Source organism: Balaenoptera borealis (genome assembly GCF_965194805.1).
Source record: "Balaenoptera borealis genome assembly, chromosome: 15".
In the NCBI taxonomy this organism is placed as follows: domain Eukaryota; kingdom Metazoa; phylum Chordata; class Mammalia; order Artiodactyla; family Balaenopteridae; genus Balaenoptera; species Balaenoptera borealis.
Genome location: NC_138871.1, coordinates 76,368,067 through 76,389,875, shown reverse-complemented (window position 1 = coordinate 76,389,875; position 21,809 = coordinate 76,368,067). Strand labels below are relative to the sequence as shown.

The 21,809-nt window shown below is 38.8% G+C and overlaps 1 protein-coding gene across 5 annotated transcripts in view; it reads right to left on the bottom strand.

The window, feature by feature from the left end:
* Positions 1–21,809, bottom strand: part of LDAH (lipid droplet associated hydrolase) — a 100,370-nt gene that overhangs the window by 11,830 nt on the left and 66,731 nt on the right. For 4 of the 5 annotated variants that reach the window (XR_014235279.1, XR_014235280.1, XM_082358447.1 and 1 more), the window contains exon 6: positions 9,357–9,439. Coding sequence is in view for 3 of the 5 variants with exons in the window: in XM_082358447.1 (XP_082214573.1) it covers positions 9,357–9,439 (83 nt within the window). In the remaining 2 variants the exon portion in view is untranslated. Of the gene's footprint in view, positions 1–1,662; positions 8,398–9,356; positions 9,440–21,809 lie in introns of those variants that run through there. The other variant, XM_082358448.1, reaches the window with a different exon arrangement.

The following is a 21,809-nucleotide window of genomic DNA, read 5'->3' as shown; positions in this document are numbered from 1 at the left end:
AGGAAAGACCTCCCCCAATGAAGTCTCTTTGACAAGGAGGAAAGCATCACTGTGGCACCTGCTGTTACTTTCTGCCTAACTCTTCAAAGACTATTTCTATGGAGCGTTTCCTTTTCAGTGAGGCAATTGCAACTGGAACTGTCTCCACTGAGAAGTCCAGCTTGATGAGCCTTAGCACTGGGGAAACGCCATTCCTTCCCTCATGCATGAAGGTATCAGACAGTTGAGCAGGAGTAATAAATATGGATTACAGGAACCCACCCCTACCTTCAGGTGTCAAGAGACAAGTCCTGTCCAAGTAGTTATGGGGCACGCGCTGCCCAAGGCATACGCTAGGAACCTCAACACAAAGTGACGTCAGTGTTCAAGACAGCGTAACAATGAGGATCATAGATTTCCCATATGTTCATCTGATTTTACCTCTCAATCCTCCATACTGTAATCATTTTGAGGGGGCTGTATTTGGTTACGTTTCTAAGTGATAGTGGGGTAAGGTCTTTTTGTTTTGTTTTATATTGTTTTTTTAAGTTCTTCTTCAGAAGAAGGGCTCTGTAAGAAAATCTTGGCTTACAAGTCAAACACGTGGTTATTTCTATTGCCTTTACATACACTGGCTCAAGATACTTCCTGATCCCTACAGATTACAAGTCACAGGCAATAGATCTGAACAGAGGACTCTGCACCTGTAACCTGAAACAGGAAACTGGAAAAGTATGGGGTGTGTGGTGGTAGTGGTGGGGGAAGGGGAAGGACAGGTGAGGTAGAAAGAAAGAAATAATCGGACACCAAAGCGTAGTGGTGAAGAGTGTACACTACTACTACGTCGATATGTAAAAATGATTCGCAACAAATAACGATGACCTGATGAAAACTGAGAATGATTTGCCAGGCTCTATGCTAAGTTTTGTGTTCACTGAGTCCTTATAATAATATTCTGAGGAAGGTATTTTATTCCTGTTTTACAGAAAAGGAAACAGGCTTAGAGAGACTAACTTGCTTAAGTTGAAACAATTAGTGAATATAACCCAGTGAAAAACTGAGTTATAAATCCAGGGATGGCATTCCTAATCAGTACGTTTTACTACTATTTACAATTAAGAATAAATTGAACCATGGTGTGAAAACACAAACCTGAAGACTGAGAGGTCTTGAACTGGTTATGAAAACTACCTGAATGTGACAATCACCGACACGCACAAAGTTGATGTATACAGTTCTTCTGGGGTGCTGCATGCCACGGGGGTGATGAAAATACTGGAATTGTTAACCAAGGATCTCAGGCTATCAGAAGGATGTTTAAATCAAATGTTTACAAGAAAATAAATTATTTCCTAGTTTATTTCTCCTTGGCACTTGCTTTGATATGCATGAGAGTTGATAAAGAGTATACATTATTGAGATGGAAATTATTCTATTTCCAAATTGTTATGTTAAGTAATTGTTTCTCTATTAAACATAACATTTAATTTTCTCAATTCTAGATTTTGATTGCCCAGGATTTTGCTTTTCTCTGTGTACCTTCTACAGTAAGGTGGAATTATGGTTACTGTGATAACCACAGTTATCACAGATAGTCTCTGTGCTCACAGGTATATTTTCCTTTAACTCTTCAGTTGCCCCTAAGGAGACATGTCCCTGTTGAAATGTCCCTGCAAATTGCTGCAGCTTGCCCCCACAGAGCAGCCACAGTCGTCTTTTCCAATGGCTTTTTTTTTTTTTTAAACTTTTTGCTCCTGAAACTGCAGATTCCCAGCATTTCCACCCAAAATGACTCTAAACCTATCTCCCATCTGGCACTGGCTAAGTGGTTGAAATTCAGAAGTAAGACAGCTCTGCCCTGGAGAAGCTCCAGAGTAGCGAAGAACTCAGGCATGTACAAGCTGGCCCTTAAACACAACAGGCAGAGAGAGGTATGAACAAAGTACTGTAGGAGCCAGAAGCAGGAAAACCTGACTTCTGCCCTGATTGATGCAACAAAGCTTTGTTTTAGTACACACTGAGTTGCTGGCTTTTATGCATTACTAATAGAGGATTTATTTTAAGAACAAAAGACATATTAGAAACCACCTTATGATACAAGTTTATATATTTGATTTAGCTAATAACTAACAAAAATCACTTCCAATGATATATCAACATCTTAAAATATTAAACATGAAAAAAGCCACACACAGAAGTCTCTATCTGGTGATAATAAATATTATTCAGCTACAAAAAAGGAAGGAAATCCTGCCATTTGCGACAACATGGATGGACCCTGAAGGTATTTTATGCTAAGTGAAGTCAAACAAATAAAGACAAATATTGTACGATCTCACTTACATGTGGAATCTAAAACAAAAAACCAAATTCACAGAAACAGAGAACAGACTGGTGGTTACTAGTGGCAGGGGGTAGGGGGTGGAGGAAACGGGTGAAGGTGGTCAAAAGGTATAAACTTCCAGTTATAAGATAAATAAGTTCTGGGGATGTAATATACAGCATGGTGACTATAGTTAACACTATACTGTATATTTGAAAGTCATTAAGAGAGTAGACATTAAAAGTTCTCATCACAAGAAAAAAAACTGTAATTAAGTGAGGTGATAGATGTTAATTAAACTTGTGATAATCACTGGGCAATATATACATGTATTAAATCATTACGTTGTACACTTTAATACAATGTTATGTGTCAATTCTATCTCAATAAAACTGGAAAACAAAATCTCTATCTGAATTACTTCTTTCTATTCAGTCGTCAACGGGGACTACAGGAATTGCTGCACAGGAGCGACAGGCTGCTGCTTCCACCCTCCCCGCCAAGTCAGACACTTAAGCCTCGACCCTGCAACCTTAAAGGAAACCTGTTCTGTAACATAAGCATCTCCTTTCAGTTATTTGAAAATCCATCCCTCTCAGGAACAGAGAGGTAGCAGTCACAAAGCTTTAAGAGTTCACTGCAGCCTTTCTGAGCAACCATTTTTAAGAACTTGAACAACTGCTGAAGAAAGGGAGATAGCTTAGAAAATTCATTTTCCGACTTACCTTGTTTCCTTTCTTTCTTTTATCTAGAACTGGCTCAATTACCATTCTTAAAAAAATGAGAATTAGGGCTTCCCCGGTGGTGCAGTGGTTAAGAATCCACCTGCCAATGCAGGGGACACGGGTTCGATCCCTGGTCCAGGAAGATCCCACATGCCGCGGAGGAACTAAGCCTGTGTGCCACAACTACTGAGCCTGCGCTCTAGAGCCCGTGAGCCACAACTAATGAAGCCTGCGCACCTAGAGCCTGTGCTCCGCAAAAAGAGAAGCCACTGCAATGAGAAGCCCGCGCACCGCAAGGAAGAGTAGTCCCTGCTCACCGCAACTAGAGAAAGCCTGCGTGCAGCAACGAAGACCCAAGGCAGCCAAAAATAAAATAAATAAATTTATTTTTAAAAAAAGGGAATTAAAATCCCTAAAAATTAAAAAAAGTGGCTGAGGACAGACGTGAACACACAATCCTTCATAAGCACCGAGCCCTGCTCCCCCTGAAAGCATCTAGGGGAGCAGTGGGAACTGGGTGCGAAAGGAGTGGGAGGTCCAAGCGGGTTAGAGGCTGGGCTACTCTCCAGTAGCTGGAACAATCATGCATCAAAAGCCCTGCAAAGTGGGCTCTCTTCTTTCTGCACGATTCAAGTGTAAAGGGCCAGAACCTGCTCATTCCCAAACGGAAGTCACTGCTCCTTCCAGAGTAACTAGCTTCGTCTCTTTCTTACCTGGGTCTGGAGTGAGAAGCTGACCCAAGGCATCTATCTTCCTCTGGTGAGGCAGCAGAGTATGAGGCACTGGGAGCAAATTTATCCTCCTGTGCTTCTGTTTCTCCCTGGTTATATGCCTCAGGAAACTGGCAGACGTGCTGGGAAGGGTCTTGCTTAACTAACTTAGAGAAATGGCCAATTCCAGCTCATCTGAATTCTCCGTACTGGGCCCAAGTCCTGGTAAAGTTTAAGTACTACTGTGTCTTCCTTCACTGCTGTTCCTACACAACATCTCCCTTAGGCATTTTATGGGAAGCAGTGGCCTGAATGGGACTGGGGCATTCCAGGGTCACTTGGCTACGTGTTTAATATTACCAAAATCTTTCATTATAGAATGAAAATATCTGAAGGGGTGTGCAGGGGGAGGAAAAGTTAGGCAAAGTCTTTTTAAAGTACTCAGAGGCATATCTAGGATATAACTAACTTTGTAATAATAATAATAAACTTTCATTGAATGCTTAGTACATGCCAGACACTCTTGCAAGGTCTTTATATGAATTGCATATAGCATTATAGTTCTGTAACAACTGTATGAGAGTAAATAGTATTATTAAACCATTTTATTGATGAAGAAAGGAGACACAGTGAGGCCAAGCAACTTAACCAAGGTCACGTAAGTAAGCACATGGTGGGGCTGGAGTGTGAACCTTGGGCTGTGCCTCTGAAGACTCTGCTCCCCGCTACGCTCCTCCCCCTCCGATCACGCTCCACTAGAACACTCAAGCGTATGCTGACACGAAGGAGTGCCTAAAATGAAGCGCTCAAGGTCAAAGTGATTGAGATACAAACAAACCTATCTACTTCCGGGATGATTATGATATTCTGAACAGGCTTCAAATTAAACAGGCAGAACTAACACAATCAGTTTCAGACCGAGGTTGGCGGAAAGGCAGTCCCGGTGAGCTGGTCCAGAGAGCACATCCTATGCTCCACTAAGCGGGACGTGTGCATGTCCGAAGGATTTGCATGCCCCGATCTGCAAACAACTGTGCAAGGTTTGCTTGTTCCCAAAGGCAACATGCGCCTCTGGGCTCAGGCGGGCTAAGCAGGATGGGGAGAGCCGTAGCAGAGGGGTCCCTGTTCCTGAGGACACTCTGCCCCTTTCCCAACCACACTGCTGGCCCCAGGCTGGCCCTCTGGGGGCAGGGGCAGCACCACTTTGCAGGAAGTCCTTCCACCACTGCCCACCTTCATCAGAAAGCAGCGTCTCACGTGCTCTCGCTGGGAACAATTTCAGACCCCTATTGACTGATAGTGAAGCTCAGATTTGGTCTGGCAGTAGCACACACCAGCTGTTTCCATAAGCCTAGGCCAAGGATGGTCACGGCAGTTTAGAATTTCCCTCCTAAGTGAGTTTTAAATGAAAACTTCAAGTTTCTAAACCAAACACTAATTCACTTTTCTTTGAATGAGAATACATCCCCTTATAGCTGAGAACAATGACAGAACGGGAATGCTGACCTCCTATTTGCCTCAGACACACCAGGTGCCTCATAATGCAGAGCATACCCCAGCGGCTCCCAGAAGGATTGGGACTGGGGTGGTGAAAATGTACAGTTGATTCTCTTACTTTGGTTTATTCCATCCTGGTTCTCATTCCCGTCCCTCCCCCTTCCATTTCCGCCTTATTCATTAGTTCCTCTCCTTCCTCCCAACCTTTAAATTGTGTTCCCAAGGGTCAACCTTTAGATGTATTCTCTCCTTATACCACATACTTCCTTGGGTTACTATTTCCATGCTCATGACTCCAAATATATCCTCATCATTCCCAAATCAAAATTCAGCCCAGATTTCTCTTCTAGGCTTCACACCCATATATCCAGCTACCTGCCAGACATGTGTCCCCCTGGATGTCCCACAGGTATCTCAAACAAAAGTACCAAAATGAACTACTTTCTCAACCAGCTCCCACAACTTGCTGGCACTTCTCCCATATTCCCTATCTTGTTACAAAATCCAAATACAGAGAAATAATCTTAGACTCCATCTCCATTCTCTCACATCCTATGAGTACTAAGTGTCTTTGATTCTACTTCCTAAATCTTTCCAAATTCTACCTGTTCTTCATCCCCAATTCCACTGCCTTCGTTCTTGTAAAAGTCTTCTAAAGAGTTTTCCCACTTCAAATTTCATTCTTTTCCAACATTCTGATACACATTTTCCCCCACATAATCCCTCTCATTGGTTAATCTAGCCACATTCCTAGGACTAACTGATATGAATTGGCACCTCTGAACTGGCTGTTTGTTCACAGATGGCATATGTTCTGATGGGTCAGTGGTTATGTCATATGGTTGTCAAACATTCTGAGTATCACCCTGATTATTACCCCCTTCCTTAAATCCTTCAATGGTTCCCTAACAACTCAAAATAGTCTCTTTAGTGTAGCATATCATGGCTTCTTGTTCTCAGGCCAGTGCCCAAACCACAATACCATGCTCCGTAACCTTTTCTAGTGCCTCAAAGCAACTTCTTCACCTGGGATCTACAGGTCCACGCAGTTTCATGGGTAGATGCAGTGGCAGTTGAGGGGAGCGGAGTAATGTAAACTTGGATGGGAAAGAGAATATATCATTTTTTTTGCTAACCTCTAACAATAATTTAGTATTTCCTTCAATTATGAAGACAGGCAACAAACCACAGAAATATTAGAAATACCTATCTTTTGTCATCTATAAAATTACTGAAATTTTCAAACACAGCAAAATTGTTTTAAGTAACTAAAAGTTTATACACATCACTACATATTTACAATAGTAATTCTGACTGCTATTGTATCTCATTATTTAGTTTGTTAATAAAGATGCACAAATTATATATCACAAATTTGCTTTTAATATATCTTGGTAACTATACTTCAGTATGATTTTTTTTGGTAATCCCGTGCATTCATTTCATGCACTTTAAAGTATTATTCTGTGAAGGAGTCCATACACGACACAGCCAGAGAGATCCACGGCACAAAACAGGCTTGGGGTCTGCAGCAGCTTCCCTGCCCACCCATCTAGTACGCATCTATTGACTGCCCACCAGGTGTCGTGCATTGTGCTAGGCCACAGGGGTACCAAGGCGAGAAAAACCTTCAAGGTGGGTGAGAGGGGAAAACCGACTGTTTAAATACTGTGTCATAAATGCGATGTTAGAACTTTACATATAACTTTACAAATTTTCTGAAGGCTTGTATGTGGGCAGAAATGAGACAGAGTATCCTTGACTAGAATATCTAAAGTAGGGATATGTCTGGTCTTGGGAACTGATTTTCAAGTCTGACTAATTATCAGGGTTCTTTGGAAGGCAGGGGAAAATGCCCACTATTTTGCTAGAACTATGTGCCCTTTTAAGTTTCCTTACTTTCTCAAGCAGACTGAGACATATGTTGATTCAACTTTTACCAATATTAAATTACAGCATGTTTCCATTTTTTTCATTACAGAAACAAAAAAATTGCAATAAACTTCCTGTCTTTCTATACCCCGTTTCACTTAGGAATTGGAATTGTATTATTCTAGTGGAGAGTTCAAACTTAGCTGGTAGAAAGGACATTCAATTAATCGCAGGTAGTTGTGCATCATTAAACTCAACAATGCCTTGCTTTCCCAAACTCCACAAGTACATGTCATGCTATCTTAAAAACAAAATAAAACCATTCCCTGTAGTTGGAAAAGTTTAGTCCTGTGACCGTGTGTTAACATCAACCTTGAAATGCCTGCCACCTACCATTATACCCCCATATTTCTCCCACAAAAGTTTCAGTAAAGTACGGTCCTGACATGGTTACCATGAGCAGCCCTCTATCTGGGAATGATTACACTTGCATATGGATTTAACTTAGGACAGGAATAAGTTAGCACCTTCCTTTGACCTCCTTCTGAGCACAACATACAAACAGAATCCAGGAATGATGAGTACTTTACAGCAGTTGGCTTCCACAGGTGGTAAGATGGGCTTTGACACATGATGGGTCTACTCATTCAGCAAGTGTGATTTTTGGAAATGAGCATCTGCCAGTCTTATTATTAACTGGGAACTGAGTTGTTTTTATGAACTTCCAGCCTTGAGAACTTAAGCACAGCTTTGAAACAAATTCACTTATAATTTAACTAAAAAATAAAATACTGTTTTTCTTGCATTTTCACATACGTCAATGAGTGGAAACAGTTGAAAGCCCTGGAAAGAGGGTCCTTATGAGGCCCCAACCTCCCCCATTCAGCTAATGAGGGTTTCCTCTGTCTTCAAAATTTCAACCTCTGGCCAATTGCTATTTTAGAAATATGATGACCACTATGGCCATAAGACAAACACAGAATGGCACTTTCAAAAGTCCTCTCTAGGTGAAGCTACGGATAGATCGATATTCTAAAAATATTTTTTTAAGAACATATACATTTCTTGCTTTAAGATAATTGTATTGGGAAGTTACAGAAATATGAATTAACACTATAGGCAAGTTTAAGTCAAATGTCTCAAAGTTTATGAAGAGATTCTAAACCCAGCAGGATATCTAAGATTTTACTTGCAGATTGTAGGTTCCTGGGCCCTGTAAGAGTGGTCCCTCAGTGGGGCTCGTTTCATTGCAGCCAGCAGATGTCACGGTTCAGCACTGGACTGCAAAGCTCTATATTAGCACAGTCCAACAGAAATACAAAGGCACACAGGTAATTTCAAAATTTCTAGTAACTACATTTTAAAAAGTATAAAGGAATGAATGAAATTGCTTTTAATATATATTATTTACCCCCACGTATCTAAAATATTATCATTTCAACAGCTAATCAATATAAAAATATTAATGAACTATTTTATTTGTTTTTTTGGTACTAAGTTTCTGAAATCCAATGTGTATTTTACACTCATGGCACATCTCAATTCAGAGTAGCCACAAATAACCACATGTGGCTAGTGGTTACTGTGTTAGATGGTACAGCTCTATCCTATTCAGGATGGACAGAGAGACAAATGATGTCATGGGAGTACCAGGGCCACCTTAATTCTAGGGTGCTTAGACATATTCTAAACCATGGCCCCTCACAGTTTCAGAAACTGTGCTTCCAAATACGCCTGTGTTAAGATTCTAGCACTTACAGCAGCAACTCAAAAATGCTAAATATTTCAATTGTTGCCTTTCTGCACCTGCTTGTATAGAAAACTCGCCTTGGTGTCAGCTGGGCATTCCTACTCTAATGCGTTGGAGAATAAGAAAGACGGGCTCACTGGATCATCAGATCATAGGAATGTTAGTTCTTTTCCAACGTTTCACTTATATTTTAATATAACTCATTTTTTCCATAAATATTATTGAGAGTCTTTTCAGTACAAAGCTCTAGAGAGAAGTATCGATTCTAAAAATAAACCCAACAAAAACAGGTGGTAAAACATATTTAAGTAACTATGCAGTCAGCTTTACTTACTTTCTATGCAACTTTCAAGGACTGCCTTAATGTTAACTAGAAGTAGAATTTGATCTGAAAATTACAAACCCTTGAGGTCTTACAGATTCTAACCAACTCTAGCCTTTCATCCTCAATAAGTATTTCTGCCCATCTACTTACTTCCTTGTAGCACTAAAGTGATTACCTTAGATAAATGTTCTTTTATGGTTTCATTGTCTCTCTTCACCACCTCCATCATTTCTTGGCTCCCAAGGTAGGCAGCATTAACTACATTAAAAAAAAAAAAAGGTAAACACTTAGAATATATAGAACAAACACAAATGTCAAATTAATTGTAGTATATTCCTGTTTTACTCTTTTCTTCTGCCAAGTGCTATGTGATGTGAGATATTAGTGAGGCCAAGAGAGGCATGTGAGTCAGTAACATGCACTGTCACCGGAAACAAGAGCATGCCCTGTGGAAGAATCTCTCTCACCCTCACCTGGCTTTCTCAATAGCAACGTTAGCAGTATGATGGCCTAATGTCAGATATCACAGCAGATGTGTGTAATCATACCCGATCAAGGCATTTTTATGATTTAAGGTTTAGAATCACAAATTTTGATAGATAAATCATGTATACCAGGGAAACCACACATAGTTACGAACATGAAACCATCTTGATAATTTTTTTAAAAAGGACACAACTAAAAAGAATGTTTATTTTAAAACAGGTTTAAATGATCTTTAAGAGTTGCTTATAAGGGTTAGTTCTATTATACTGACTGCAGAATGAGCAGAGTGACCCTCATTTTCAAGATGTCAAATAACTGAGAAAAAGGAAGAAAGCCAGAGATAACATGAATTTATGTGATTTTCTGGTACTACTACACAAATTTTCATTTGATTCTTTGTGCCTTGAATTCTACTTTGATTGGTGTTATTATTGTTACTTTGCTTTCTTTTTGGCATCATCTGCCTATTTGTCTTTTATTTTTAGTCTTTTGCCATTTTGTTTTAAGTATGTCTCTTGAAATCATAAGTAGATTTCTTTAAAAACAAAATTTAAAGTCTCTCTCTCTTAAATAAAGGGACTTAACATACTTACGTATATTGATATAAAAAATATTTGGTCTGACTCCAGTCAGTAGGCAGAATAAAGTAAATAATAAAATTCACAGCAGAAATTAATGAAATAGAGACCAGAAAAACAACTGAGAAACTAAATGAAACTAAAAGTAAGTTCAATAACTGATAAATCTTTAGCCAGACTGATCAGCAAAAAAATGTGAGAAGACATAAAACATTACCAGTATCAGGAAAGAGAAATGACAGCCTTTCAGATAATACAGATATCAAAAGGATAATCAAGTAATTTTGTGGACAACTTTATGTCACGAAATTCAATAACTTAGATGAAACAGCCAGTCTGCCCAAAGACACAAATTTGAAGCTCACTTAACAATAAATAGATAACCTCAATCGTCTTATATCTATTAAAGAAATTAAATTTGTAACTTAAAGCCTCTCCACAAAGAAAACTCGAGGGCAAGATGAATTCATTGGTCTGCTCTACCAAACATTTAAGGAAGAAATAATATTGATTTTAAATAAATTCTTCCAGAAATGACTACACATATATAGATATTTAATTTTTGACAAAGGTAGCATTTCAGAGCAGCAGAGAACAGGTGGTCTGTGGTAGGCAGAATTCCCAGATGACACACATACTCCTTGCCCTTTTACAATCCCTCCCTTTTGAGTGTGGGTGAAACCTGTCGAGTATGATGACATATTACTCCCATGACTAGGTTATGTTATAAAGTTGAGACGACTTTAAGGGAGATTATCCCAGTGGACCTACCCTGATCACACAAGTCCTTCAAAATTTGAGTTCTCTCTGGCTAGTGGCAGAAGAAGAAGTCACAGATTCAAAGCACTAAAAGGATTAAATGTACCACTGTTGGTTTGAAAATGGAGCTCATATGAAAAGGACCTGAAAGTGACCTCCAGGAGCTGAGAGGGACCCCTGGCTGACAGCCAGCAAGAAAATGGGGACTGCAGTCAAAAAGCCACATGAACTGGATTCTGCCAACAACCTGAATGAGCTCAGAAGTGGACTGTGGGATACGCAGGGGTATAAAAGAGGCTTCTGAGATCCAGGCAGTGGTGATCCTTGAGCTGGGTGGGAGTTACATGGGAGTTTGCTTCCTGATAATTCATGGAGGTAAACATTTATGTCTTAAGCACTTTTCTGTAGTGTTATTCTTGAATTCGAAAAAATATAAACATTCAAAAAACTTGTAAGGAATCTTACATTTTTAAAAGTAAATTTTTCCTCAGGGAATGTACCTCACCTCACCTTTATTCTTATTCTTGTTTTTCCTGGTAATTTCCCATCTAAGTGTACTTTTTTGTTGTTTGTTTTTAGAAAGCAGAATACCAGTTTCCTTTCCAGTAATAGCTCCAAGGAAGCAATTATCTTTTTCTTTCCTCAAAAATGCTCATAACACAGCACAGTGGTCAGAAACAATAATACTAAACAGAAGTGTAATTTCCTAAGGGGAAAACACATTTCTCCTGGCAATGACTATTGACAGTATTCCTGGAAACCCAGCAGAATTCACAGTTTCAAGCACCATAGTGAAGGTATCTAGGAGCAGGAGTAATGGAAACAAAACACGAAGGGAAGAGAATGATTTAGAAGAATGGTACTTATTTACTTTTATGTCATTAAAAATCTAAATACAGGTGTAATAAAAACCTCACTGAGTCTAATGTTCTATTTTATTTGCTACCATCTTCTTCTGAAATCTGCTTAGTGTTTAAATATCACTACAGGACATCAACTCACAGTGGAGTGGCTAAGGAACGAAATGAGTGAGGGCTAAAGTTGGAAGACCAATAGAACATTCACCTCACGGGCTAAATGGTACCACTAAATTCTCCAAGTACACATAATCTACAATAGAAGGCTGCCTTCTGTTTAACTCAATCACCTATCTTGATGCCATTTTGCCTGTCTGGAAAATTCCCAACTCATCTTCAAGTCCAAATTCATTTGTCTTCTCCCTTACTTATCTAGGTAGAACTAATTTCTCCTTTTCTTGGTACCATTCCTGACCTGCATCTGTATTCATAACAGTCATAACTGTGATATGTTAAAATTCTTCACATTTATCTCCCCTACCATGCTATATAAATATATATATATATATATATATATATATATATATATATATATATATATATATATATATATATATAGCAGCAGCTATATTTCATTTATTATTCTCTCCAGTGATTATGCAAGTGCTTGGTTCATGGCAGCTGTGAGTTAAGGGTTGTTAAATAAAATAAATGAGAAGGGACTCGGCCAGTGTTTTTCTTTTTGTGGGGGGGGTAGGAGGGAAACGAGTCAGGAGGAAAAACCTGCTGCCTTCCTTGAAGTGGTGCAAGAGCTGACATCACAAGAGAGGCCAGAACACTGACATGGTAAGCCAAGCTGGCAGGTACTGGTATAAAACTGGGACAAACCATTGCAGGCAAGAGTGGCAATCTAAGAGCTTCTGTTGAGACTGGCCCCAAACTAGGCCACATAAAGCACTGGCCATAGCAGTGAGGGAAAATGCAGAGGGAAGAAAAACCACAATTAATGATACAATAGGAGGTTTGGGGGAGATGTATGAACAGTTTTCTGAAGTAGAACTTGGGGGTTGGAAGCCAAGTTGTCCTCCTGTTTTGGTGGTATGTGATCCAGTGCCATTAGCGCAGTTTCATAGTAGAAATGCCCCAGTTTCTTCAGTTTTGCCTTTATATTGGGGAGGGAGGGTTGATGGTGCTGAAGCAAAGGGAATTACTTGAACTGGGCACAGTTTAATTAGGGCAGGTGAAATCTGGAGGTAGGAAATCTCCCATACATGGGTGTGTACACTGCAGTGTAAAATGTGATTGTTACTCCTGGTCTGTTCTGACCAAGATATTATTTCTAGTCACTTTAATTTTCTTTAAAATGGCTGTTAGGCTCTGTATGTCCAAAGTATGCCATAAGGTTTAGAAGAAAAAAAACAGTCTCTTAAAAAAATGCTCCTTACAAGATTTGCTGGATTAGAAAAAGGGTTTGGTATATTTACCTCTACGATGGGAGGGTGGCTGAGGACAGAAGTCATTAGTAAGCACACAAATAGAGGTAAACAGCAAAAAGTTTTCATTTAAATTCTCTTTAAAATAATAAGGGTACTACTAATAATCACGGGAACCAAGACAGGCTCTCCTGTGGATAGGTGCATCTAGATGTGCTTCCAAGAGGGTCTCCCATAAATAAACTGCAGACCCCAGTCTGAGGTGGTCTTGTCAGGGCTAGTGAAGCCCAAAGACATTCTGGAGGGGACATGGCTGTGGTGGACTTTAGTTACGGTGAAGAGGATGGAGTTAACTGTCTAGGTTACTAGTTAACTAGTACGGATGGAGTTAACTAGCAAGGTGTTTGGTAGGTCCATGGAAGATGAGTAGGTAGGTAGGTCCAAGACCATCTTGAAGTAGGGATGTAGTAAATACTAGTACCTACCCAAAAGCCAATAAAAAACCCCTCATTTCCTTGACTAGAGACATGGGAAAGTCAAAACATACGGCTTTTCCACATCCCTTATAGCTAGGGATATGGCCTAGTTTTGGCTACTAATGTAGAGGCAAGGTTCCTAGGGGAGGACTTCTCTTCCTAAATAAGCCAAAGCCTCATCAGGAATAAGCCTCTGCTTTTGCCCCATTTTCCTTAATTCCATCTGAATGTCAGACATGAGGCCTAGAGTAGCAGAAGTCATCATGTGATCATGAGATGACGAGCATGAGGATAAATGTGCTGAGGACAAAGAGTGGAAATCTAGAAAGAACCCACATCCTTGATGGCACTGTTGAGATACCATTTATCTCTGGACTCTCCCCTTTATATTTCTTGGTGCATGAGAAAAATATCAATAGATGCCTATCTGTTTAGGCCACTGTAATTTAGTTTTCTGTTATCTATAGCCAAACTCAGCCTTAGCTAATAAAAGCAAATAAAAATGGGGTCTCTGGATTTTCTGGGTGTTTTTGGTTAACAGAGGTTGATGTTGTTGTCAACTTCCTATCAGATTCTGGTACTTGAGTAGGGGAGCAGGGTGGCATCAAGCCTTATCTATACATACTAGATCTTCCCTATAGTAGGGAAGAAGTAGGAGCTGACTGCAAAAAAGCTGTTCCAAGGATAGCCCCTCCTAGCACATCTTCTAACTGGCCCTGAGGCTGGCAAGATGTTGCCGAATGTAGAAGAGTTAGGTGCGAGCCAAGCAGGGCTGCATGTTAGCAAAATTCTTGGGGCTGAGGACAGACTGTGAAACTGGATAGTCCTGGAGATGTGAGTATCCCATACTCCAGCAGAGCTCCGTCCAGAGCTGCTCAGGCAAAAGTTAAGGCTAGGCAATCAAGAAGCATAAACCAGGAGAGTTTGTCAGAAGTTAAGCAGGACTACACATGCTCAGAAACCCAGATGAAGTCTTACAAGGGCCAGTTCTTTGGTAAGTCTTTATTTTTTTCCCAATCATTTTCTACCGTTTCTATTTGTGCCAATTGTGGCTTTTAACAATGTGAAAACCAGATCTAAAAAAGTAATTCTCCCATTCTAAAATTTCTGCATAATTTGGAGTGTTTACTATTCACATATGTTTCTCCATAAGCCAAGACTTTCGTTATTATAACCACTGATTTAGTCTGCAAACAGATAGTCTTATCTATGTGACACTGAGTTCACCAAAGTGAAACACACAACTCAAGGTGTATGATTTTTTAAAAAATAATACAACCTTTTAGAGTGGCAGATAATTTAAAGATATATATATATATAAATTTCTATAGAAAAAAATAATAAAACTTTCACTGAGTCATTTACTTCTAAACCAGAGATGATATTCTAGTACTGTATCTAATCACCTTTTGCCCTAAATCCTAATACTGACCACACACACTCAAAATCTTTTCTTTCATTGCTGAATTTTAGGCTAAACTTCTATGAATAACTAAGGCTGAAGTTGGCTTTTATAAATGGATTTTCCTAAGATACACACATAAATGAGAGAATAGGTAACATGGCAGTCTGGTTTTGTCTTATTCAAAATATTATTCTGGGATTAAGTAAAAAATATTCTGAGAAGAAATTTGTGGTTTTTTAGTGAAGCTTATGTGTCAGTTCATTGAATAGTTCTGTTCATTTCATATCACTGTACATGTTTTTAAAAGTTATTTCCATATTGATTAAGGAAAGGAAAGATTATGAAAGTGTCTTTTACAAGAATGTATGCAACAGAAGTAACGTAATCTACCAGGAATGCCCTTTGTCTGCACTGTGTTTTTCTAGTTAGGTAACTGAAAGGAATTAAAACATCAATTTGGCCTAACAAAAAGACCCTAAAATATTTTTTAACGTTAATTATCTTGACCTGTGATACTGCTAAGCTAAAATATATTTGCTTTTAGCTTTGATCAGAAAATCCAATTCAGCTGTCTTAGTGAAAAATTTATTTCTCATGAAACAGAAGAACATCTATTCTAAAGAAAATATGTAGTAGCAAATATTCCAGAATTAAAATTAAAGAAAAAAACCATATATTTTCTTTAAAAATAACATTCAAAACAATCTAGTTGTATCAATTGAACTGATGAACACTGTGGTAAAGTTTATAAAGTATCCTAATTGAATTAGGGCTACTCTATCCTGAATGCTGGATAGGAAAGGATGTTTTACTCACTCAGTCTGCTGAAGAAGGCTAATACATAGCATCTCAGCCTATAAGAAGCACCATTTTTGCCAAAAGGACAACAGCATTTGAAATACTTGAATACTTTGGTTCCTTGAATTTTTCAGACCTTACTACAATAAAAAAATATGTGTATAAACTAAAGGATACAGAAAATCAGTTTCTATCCAGATAGGTCAGGATTTATTATCCACTACTTGGACTGGCAAACTTCCTCCATTTGTTTCCATAAGATTTCTACTGAAGCACAGACATTACATAATGTGAAAACACCCCAAGTCCTCCTAAAAGTCAAACCGGTATGCTAAAGGTCGTTGTCTGGATGACAGTCAAGCCACAGAGAAGCAGGTCTGGAGGAGGAAGGTCCGGATGGCATAGATTTGACCACCGAAAATGATCTCAGACCTGGTATTCCTTTCCCCTGATGACCCCTCTCTTTGTGTAACATGAAAATCATGTCACCAACTCAAGTGACTGGTTTGAATATCGATTACCCTTCACCATTCATGGGATACAAGCTCGGGAGGAGTGCACTAATCATCCACAAGGGCCAGGGTCTTATCTGATGAGTATCAGTCCCTCTCCGCGGGGGCCTTCTAGCATTTGTCATAAGCAAGGGAAAAGGAATCACTAGAGGGATGGCCAGGGTAAGCCTGGGTAAAGGCAGGTTCTGTGGTAGCTGTTGCAAGAGGAGGCAGGGGTGACACGGGACCCAAAGGGGAGAGGTATAAAGAGGCCGGCTAGAACGATTGCAATGCTTGCTTAAGGGTTAGCCTACGGTCACTACTAGGAGATTGAACTAAGTACCCATGCAGAGAATAAACCGAGAACACAAAGCAGCAAGAAGACAGGTAATTCTTGCTTCCTTTCTCTTTATCCAAGGTTATACAGACAGGGTGGGTAAAGGGGAAACAAAAGAGACTACTGAAGTACTAGTTACTTGGATATCAGAAAGGCAGATCCAGAAGGAAGAGAACAGAAAATCAGAGAAGGAAAGGATATCAGAAACATAAGGGCTGTGCCCCAAAAGTTTGTTTGCAAGTTGGTTGTTTGGAACAGAGATAAAGCAGTGTGGCTGAGTGTTTAGTCTGGTCTAAAAGTCTATTTTGCACACAATATAACTCTACTATGGGAAAGAAATCCCAGGGTTCCCCAAGCAACAATGCAGCTGGAAGGCTCTGGTTGCCTTGAGTCAGGGAGGGGAATGTGTCCTACGTCCAAACTGTCTTGCTCCTTGATGCCTGCACTTGGGGCTCCAGGAAGACTCAGTAAGAGGTCAATCACTGCAGCTGAGAGGAAGATTCCTTTCTCTCGAGTGCAGCTTATGGAGCCTACTTCTTCAAGAGGGTGTTTACAATTCTGCTGTAGAAAAATTGAAAATACATCTTTATATAAGTATCCATTTTAATGAAAAAACATTAAACACGTCATATGTCATATGTGATGTGTTATATAGTCACTAAATATATATAGAAAAACAAATAAAACTTTCTTATATCCCATGTGCTGATTTGGGTTTAGAAAGTATTTCTAAAGAGGTAGAAGGAAAGCACAGGTAGCTCCCTATCTAATGCCTATCAGGAACCCAGATGTTTTCGGTGGAGTGTTCTATAAATGTCTATTAAATCCTGTTGGTTGGGGCTTCTCTGGTGGCGCAGTGGTTGAGAATCTGCCTGCCAATGTAGGGAACACGGGTTCGAGTCCTGGTCTGGGAAGATCCCACATGCCACGGAGCAACTGGGCCCGTGAGCCACAATTACTGAGTCTGCGCATCTGGAGCCTGTGCTCTGCAACAAGAGAGGTCGCGATAGTGAGAGGCCCGCACACCGCAATGAAAAGTGGCCCCCGCTTGCCACAACTAGAGAAAGCCCTCGCACAGAAACGAAGACCCAACACAGCCATAAATAAATTAATTAATTAATTAAAAAAAAATCCTGTTGGTTGATACTGTTGCTAATTTATCTATATCCTTGCTAATTTTTTTCTGTTCTATTATTCTACTGATTGTTGAGAGAGGGGTGTTTAAGCATCCAACTATAATTGTGCATTTGTCCATTACTCCTTTCAGTTCTATCAGTTTTTGCTTCATATATTTTGCCGCTCACTTATTTCGTGCATACACATTTAGAATTGCTATAACTCCTTGGTAAATTGAACCTTTTATTATTATTATTATTATGTATTGTCACTCTCTGTTCCTGGTAATTTTCTTTGCTATGAAGTCCACTTTATCTGATATTAATATAGTCATTACTGGTTCCTTTTGATTAATGTTTGCATGATGTATCTTTTCCCATTCTTTTACTTTCAGTCTACTTATATGATTATATTTTAACCAAGTTTTCTGAAGACAGCATATACTTAGGTTATGTTTTTTAATCCACTTTGTCAATCTTTATCTTTTAATTGGTATATTTTGACCATTTACATTTAATGTAATTATTGGTATGTTAGAGCTTGTATGCCATTTTATTATTTGTTTTCTGATGGTTGTCTGTTTTCTATTTCTCTGTGTTCTTTCTCTGGCCTTCCTATATTTTTTACTAAATGTTTTAGAATTCTATTTTGATTTACCTATAGTGTTTTGGAGTATGTCTCTTTTTATAGATTTTAAAGTGGTCATTCTAGGTATTACATTATATATGTAACTTAATACAGTCTACGGGTGTTGACATTTTACCAGTTCAAGTGAAGTACAGAAGTATATTACTTCCCTTTATGTTATTTTACCCTCCCCTATTTATAATATAATTGCCTTAAATACTTCTTCTGTATACACTTAGATCATATCAATGTTATAATTTTTGCTTCAACTGTTAAACATAATTTAGAAATCTCAAGAGGAGAAGGAAAATGTAATTACCCACATTTTTTCTTTCTGTTCTTTCCTTTCTAAATGTTTCAAGATTCCTTCTTTGATCATTTATTTTCAGTTTAGAGAACTTCCTATAGCTATTCTTTTAGGATACGTCTGATAGTTACAAATTCCTTTAGTTTTCCTTCATTGGAGAGTGTCTTAATTTTCTCTTCCTTCCTAAAGCACATTTTTGCTGGATATAGAATTCTGTATTGATGGTTCTTTTCTATTTACACTTGAAATATATGCCATTTCTTTTGGCCTCTATAGATTCTGAAGAGAAAGTAGTTGTCACTCAAATAGATTTTCCTCTATAAATATGTATCATTTCTCTCTGGCTGCTTTCAAGATATTTTCCTTGCTTTAGTTTTCAAATGTTTATGTGTATTGGTGTGGATTTCTTTGGGTTTACTTATTTGGAGTTCATCTAGCTTCTTGAATTTTGTAGGTTTATGTCTTTTACCAAATTTGGAAAGTTCCTATTTTTATTGTTATATCTTTATGTTCCCTGGTTCTTTCCTCTGTCCCCTCCATTTTACTGTTGAGCTCAAACACTGAGTTTTTAATTTGGTTATTATATTTTTCAGTTCTAAAATTTCCATTCAGTTTTTCTTTAAACCTTCTCTTTCCTGAGACTTTCTATTTTTTCATTTTTTTCAAACATGTTTATTAATTGCTCATTTAAGTATTTTTATAATGACTGCTTTAAAATCTTTGTCAGAAAATTCTAGTATCTCTGTCATTTGGTGTTGGCATTTATTGTCTTCTTCCATTCAAATTGAGCTTTTCCGGGTTTTTGGTATGACAAGTGATTTTTAACTAAAACAAGGACAATTGGGATATTATGATACTCCTGATCTTATTTAAACTTTCTATTTTAGGTGGGGTTTTTTTTTTTTTTTTTTCCCCTGGCATTTCTTCAGCAAGGGAAGTGGGGAAGGAGAAGTGCCACCTCACTACTGCCAGGTGGGGCAGAAATCCAGGTTCTCCATTTGGTTTCTATTGACAACCAAGCGGTGGAGGGGCTCCTCATTATTGCTGGGCATGGGTAGGAATTCTGACTCCCCACTAGGCTTCCATTATTACCATCCCAGCTAGGAGAGGTAGAATTGCCTTATTGCTTTTCCCACATGATCCCCACTGATCTCATAGGAGTGGTGGTGGTAGTGGCCTCATTACTGCTGGGCAGTGGTGAAAGTCCTGCCTCTCCAATCAGCCTCTTCTGGACACCACCTTAGTGAGGAAGGAGAGGGGTGCCTCATTACTGTTGGATGTAGGGTAAAGTCCAGGCCTCCCACTTGGCCTTTGCTGGTTTGGGTAAGGATAAGGCCACGGTTTTTACTATGGTGCATGGCTAGATTAGGGCAGTCATTATCCAAAAGTTTCTTTTAGAAAGGTTGCCATTTTCCTGGTCCTCTGGCTACAGAGTGCAGGCTTTTTTCAGGGCTTTTAAAAAATCCACACCCATTGGTATTTCTGGGTCACTGGCTCCAAGTCTAGGATATACGTGGTAAAAAGAAAACCCAGGGAACTTACCACTGTGTTGCTCTGTGGGTCCCAAGGTCCCTACATAGTCTGCTTTCTTCTCCACCTTTCAGAGTCTTATATTTGTTTTACATATAATATGCAGGATTTTTAGCACTTAGTAGGAGAAACAGGGAAAAGAATACATCTATTTCATCTTCCTGGAAGCAGAAGTCCTTGGAGGAAAATGGATTCCTTAACTAGAGAATGCTTTTTTAAAATCCTTTCTAAGGGTAAAATGAAAAAGATTAAAGAAGGAAAAAAAAAATCTGTAAACTGTAATGACTTACTGAAGTATACATGGAGTAGTTTTATATATGTTTGCCAGAATTTCAAGTGATTTCCATTTGATTTCAATTTCCAAATGTGTCCAGTCTAACTCTTGATTTGATCAATGACTGAGAACCAGAGAGGGGAAAGGACTAAATTGAGGCCACAGAGGGAGTCTGAGGCAAAACCAAAATGAGAGTTGAGGTTTTCTGACTTGTAGTCAGTGCCATTTTCACTTACTAGGCCATTTCTTTCTCTTCTATGAGGGAAAAATAAGGGGCTGGACCAGAAGGTCTTCAAGGGACATCTCCAACTTCAATGTTTGGTAATTTTTATGACTGTCCTGAGCCTTGCTTCCCTACTCCCTATCTCATCTTCTGCTGCTGCTATGCTAAGCCTATAACAAAGAATGAGAGTTGGGGAGAGCATAAAAATCCACAAATACAGAAAATATATTGAACTTTGTATTTGTGATGACTACTTCTTGCTACATATTTAGAAAAACACTTCCCATACAATCTGTAGCTGTACAATTCTAAAGGCAGGGCTGTGACTTGTTTCTGGATTCACTATGCACATGATCTCGTGGCACTCGATGTAGGTGAGCATGGTAAACTTTACTCAGGAGTCCTGCTTTTATGACTGAAAGGAGCAAAGAGACAATAATAGCAGCAGCTATGGTAAAAGGAAGCTTAACACAGTGGCATATTGCTGGAGTTTGAACACTACCCACTAGTTGTGTGACTTCAGGCAAATCATGTAACTTCTCTGAACCTCAGTATCTTCATCTGTAAAATGGGGACAATAATAATACCTAAACCTTATTAGTTCTTCTGAGGACTACAGGTTAAAGCTTAGAACAGCAGCTATTAGCTGCTGCTGCTGCAACTGTTGTTATATCATTCATTGGAGGCTTATTACAAATAAAATACTAGATAGACACTTTGCATATATTATCACATTTAATCCTATAATAATCTTTTGAGGTATGGGATATTATTATCCCATTTTATGGCTTAAGAAAGTACCATATTTTATTATTAGTATTAACTAAACAGATAAATTACATTTAAAAGCAACATTTGAAGCCAAGAAGTAAAGTAGCAAAAACATTCCCTGGCACATTCAGAAACTATAATCAGTAACGCATCCAGTGTTACATTACCATGACTATTATTTATTGTTAGTTTTATAACTTAAACTTCTCCAAGAACTTTT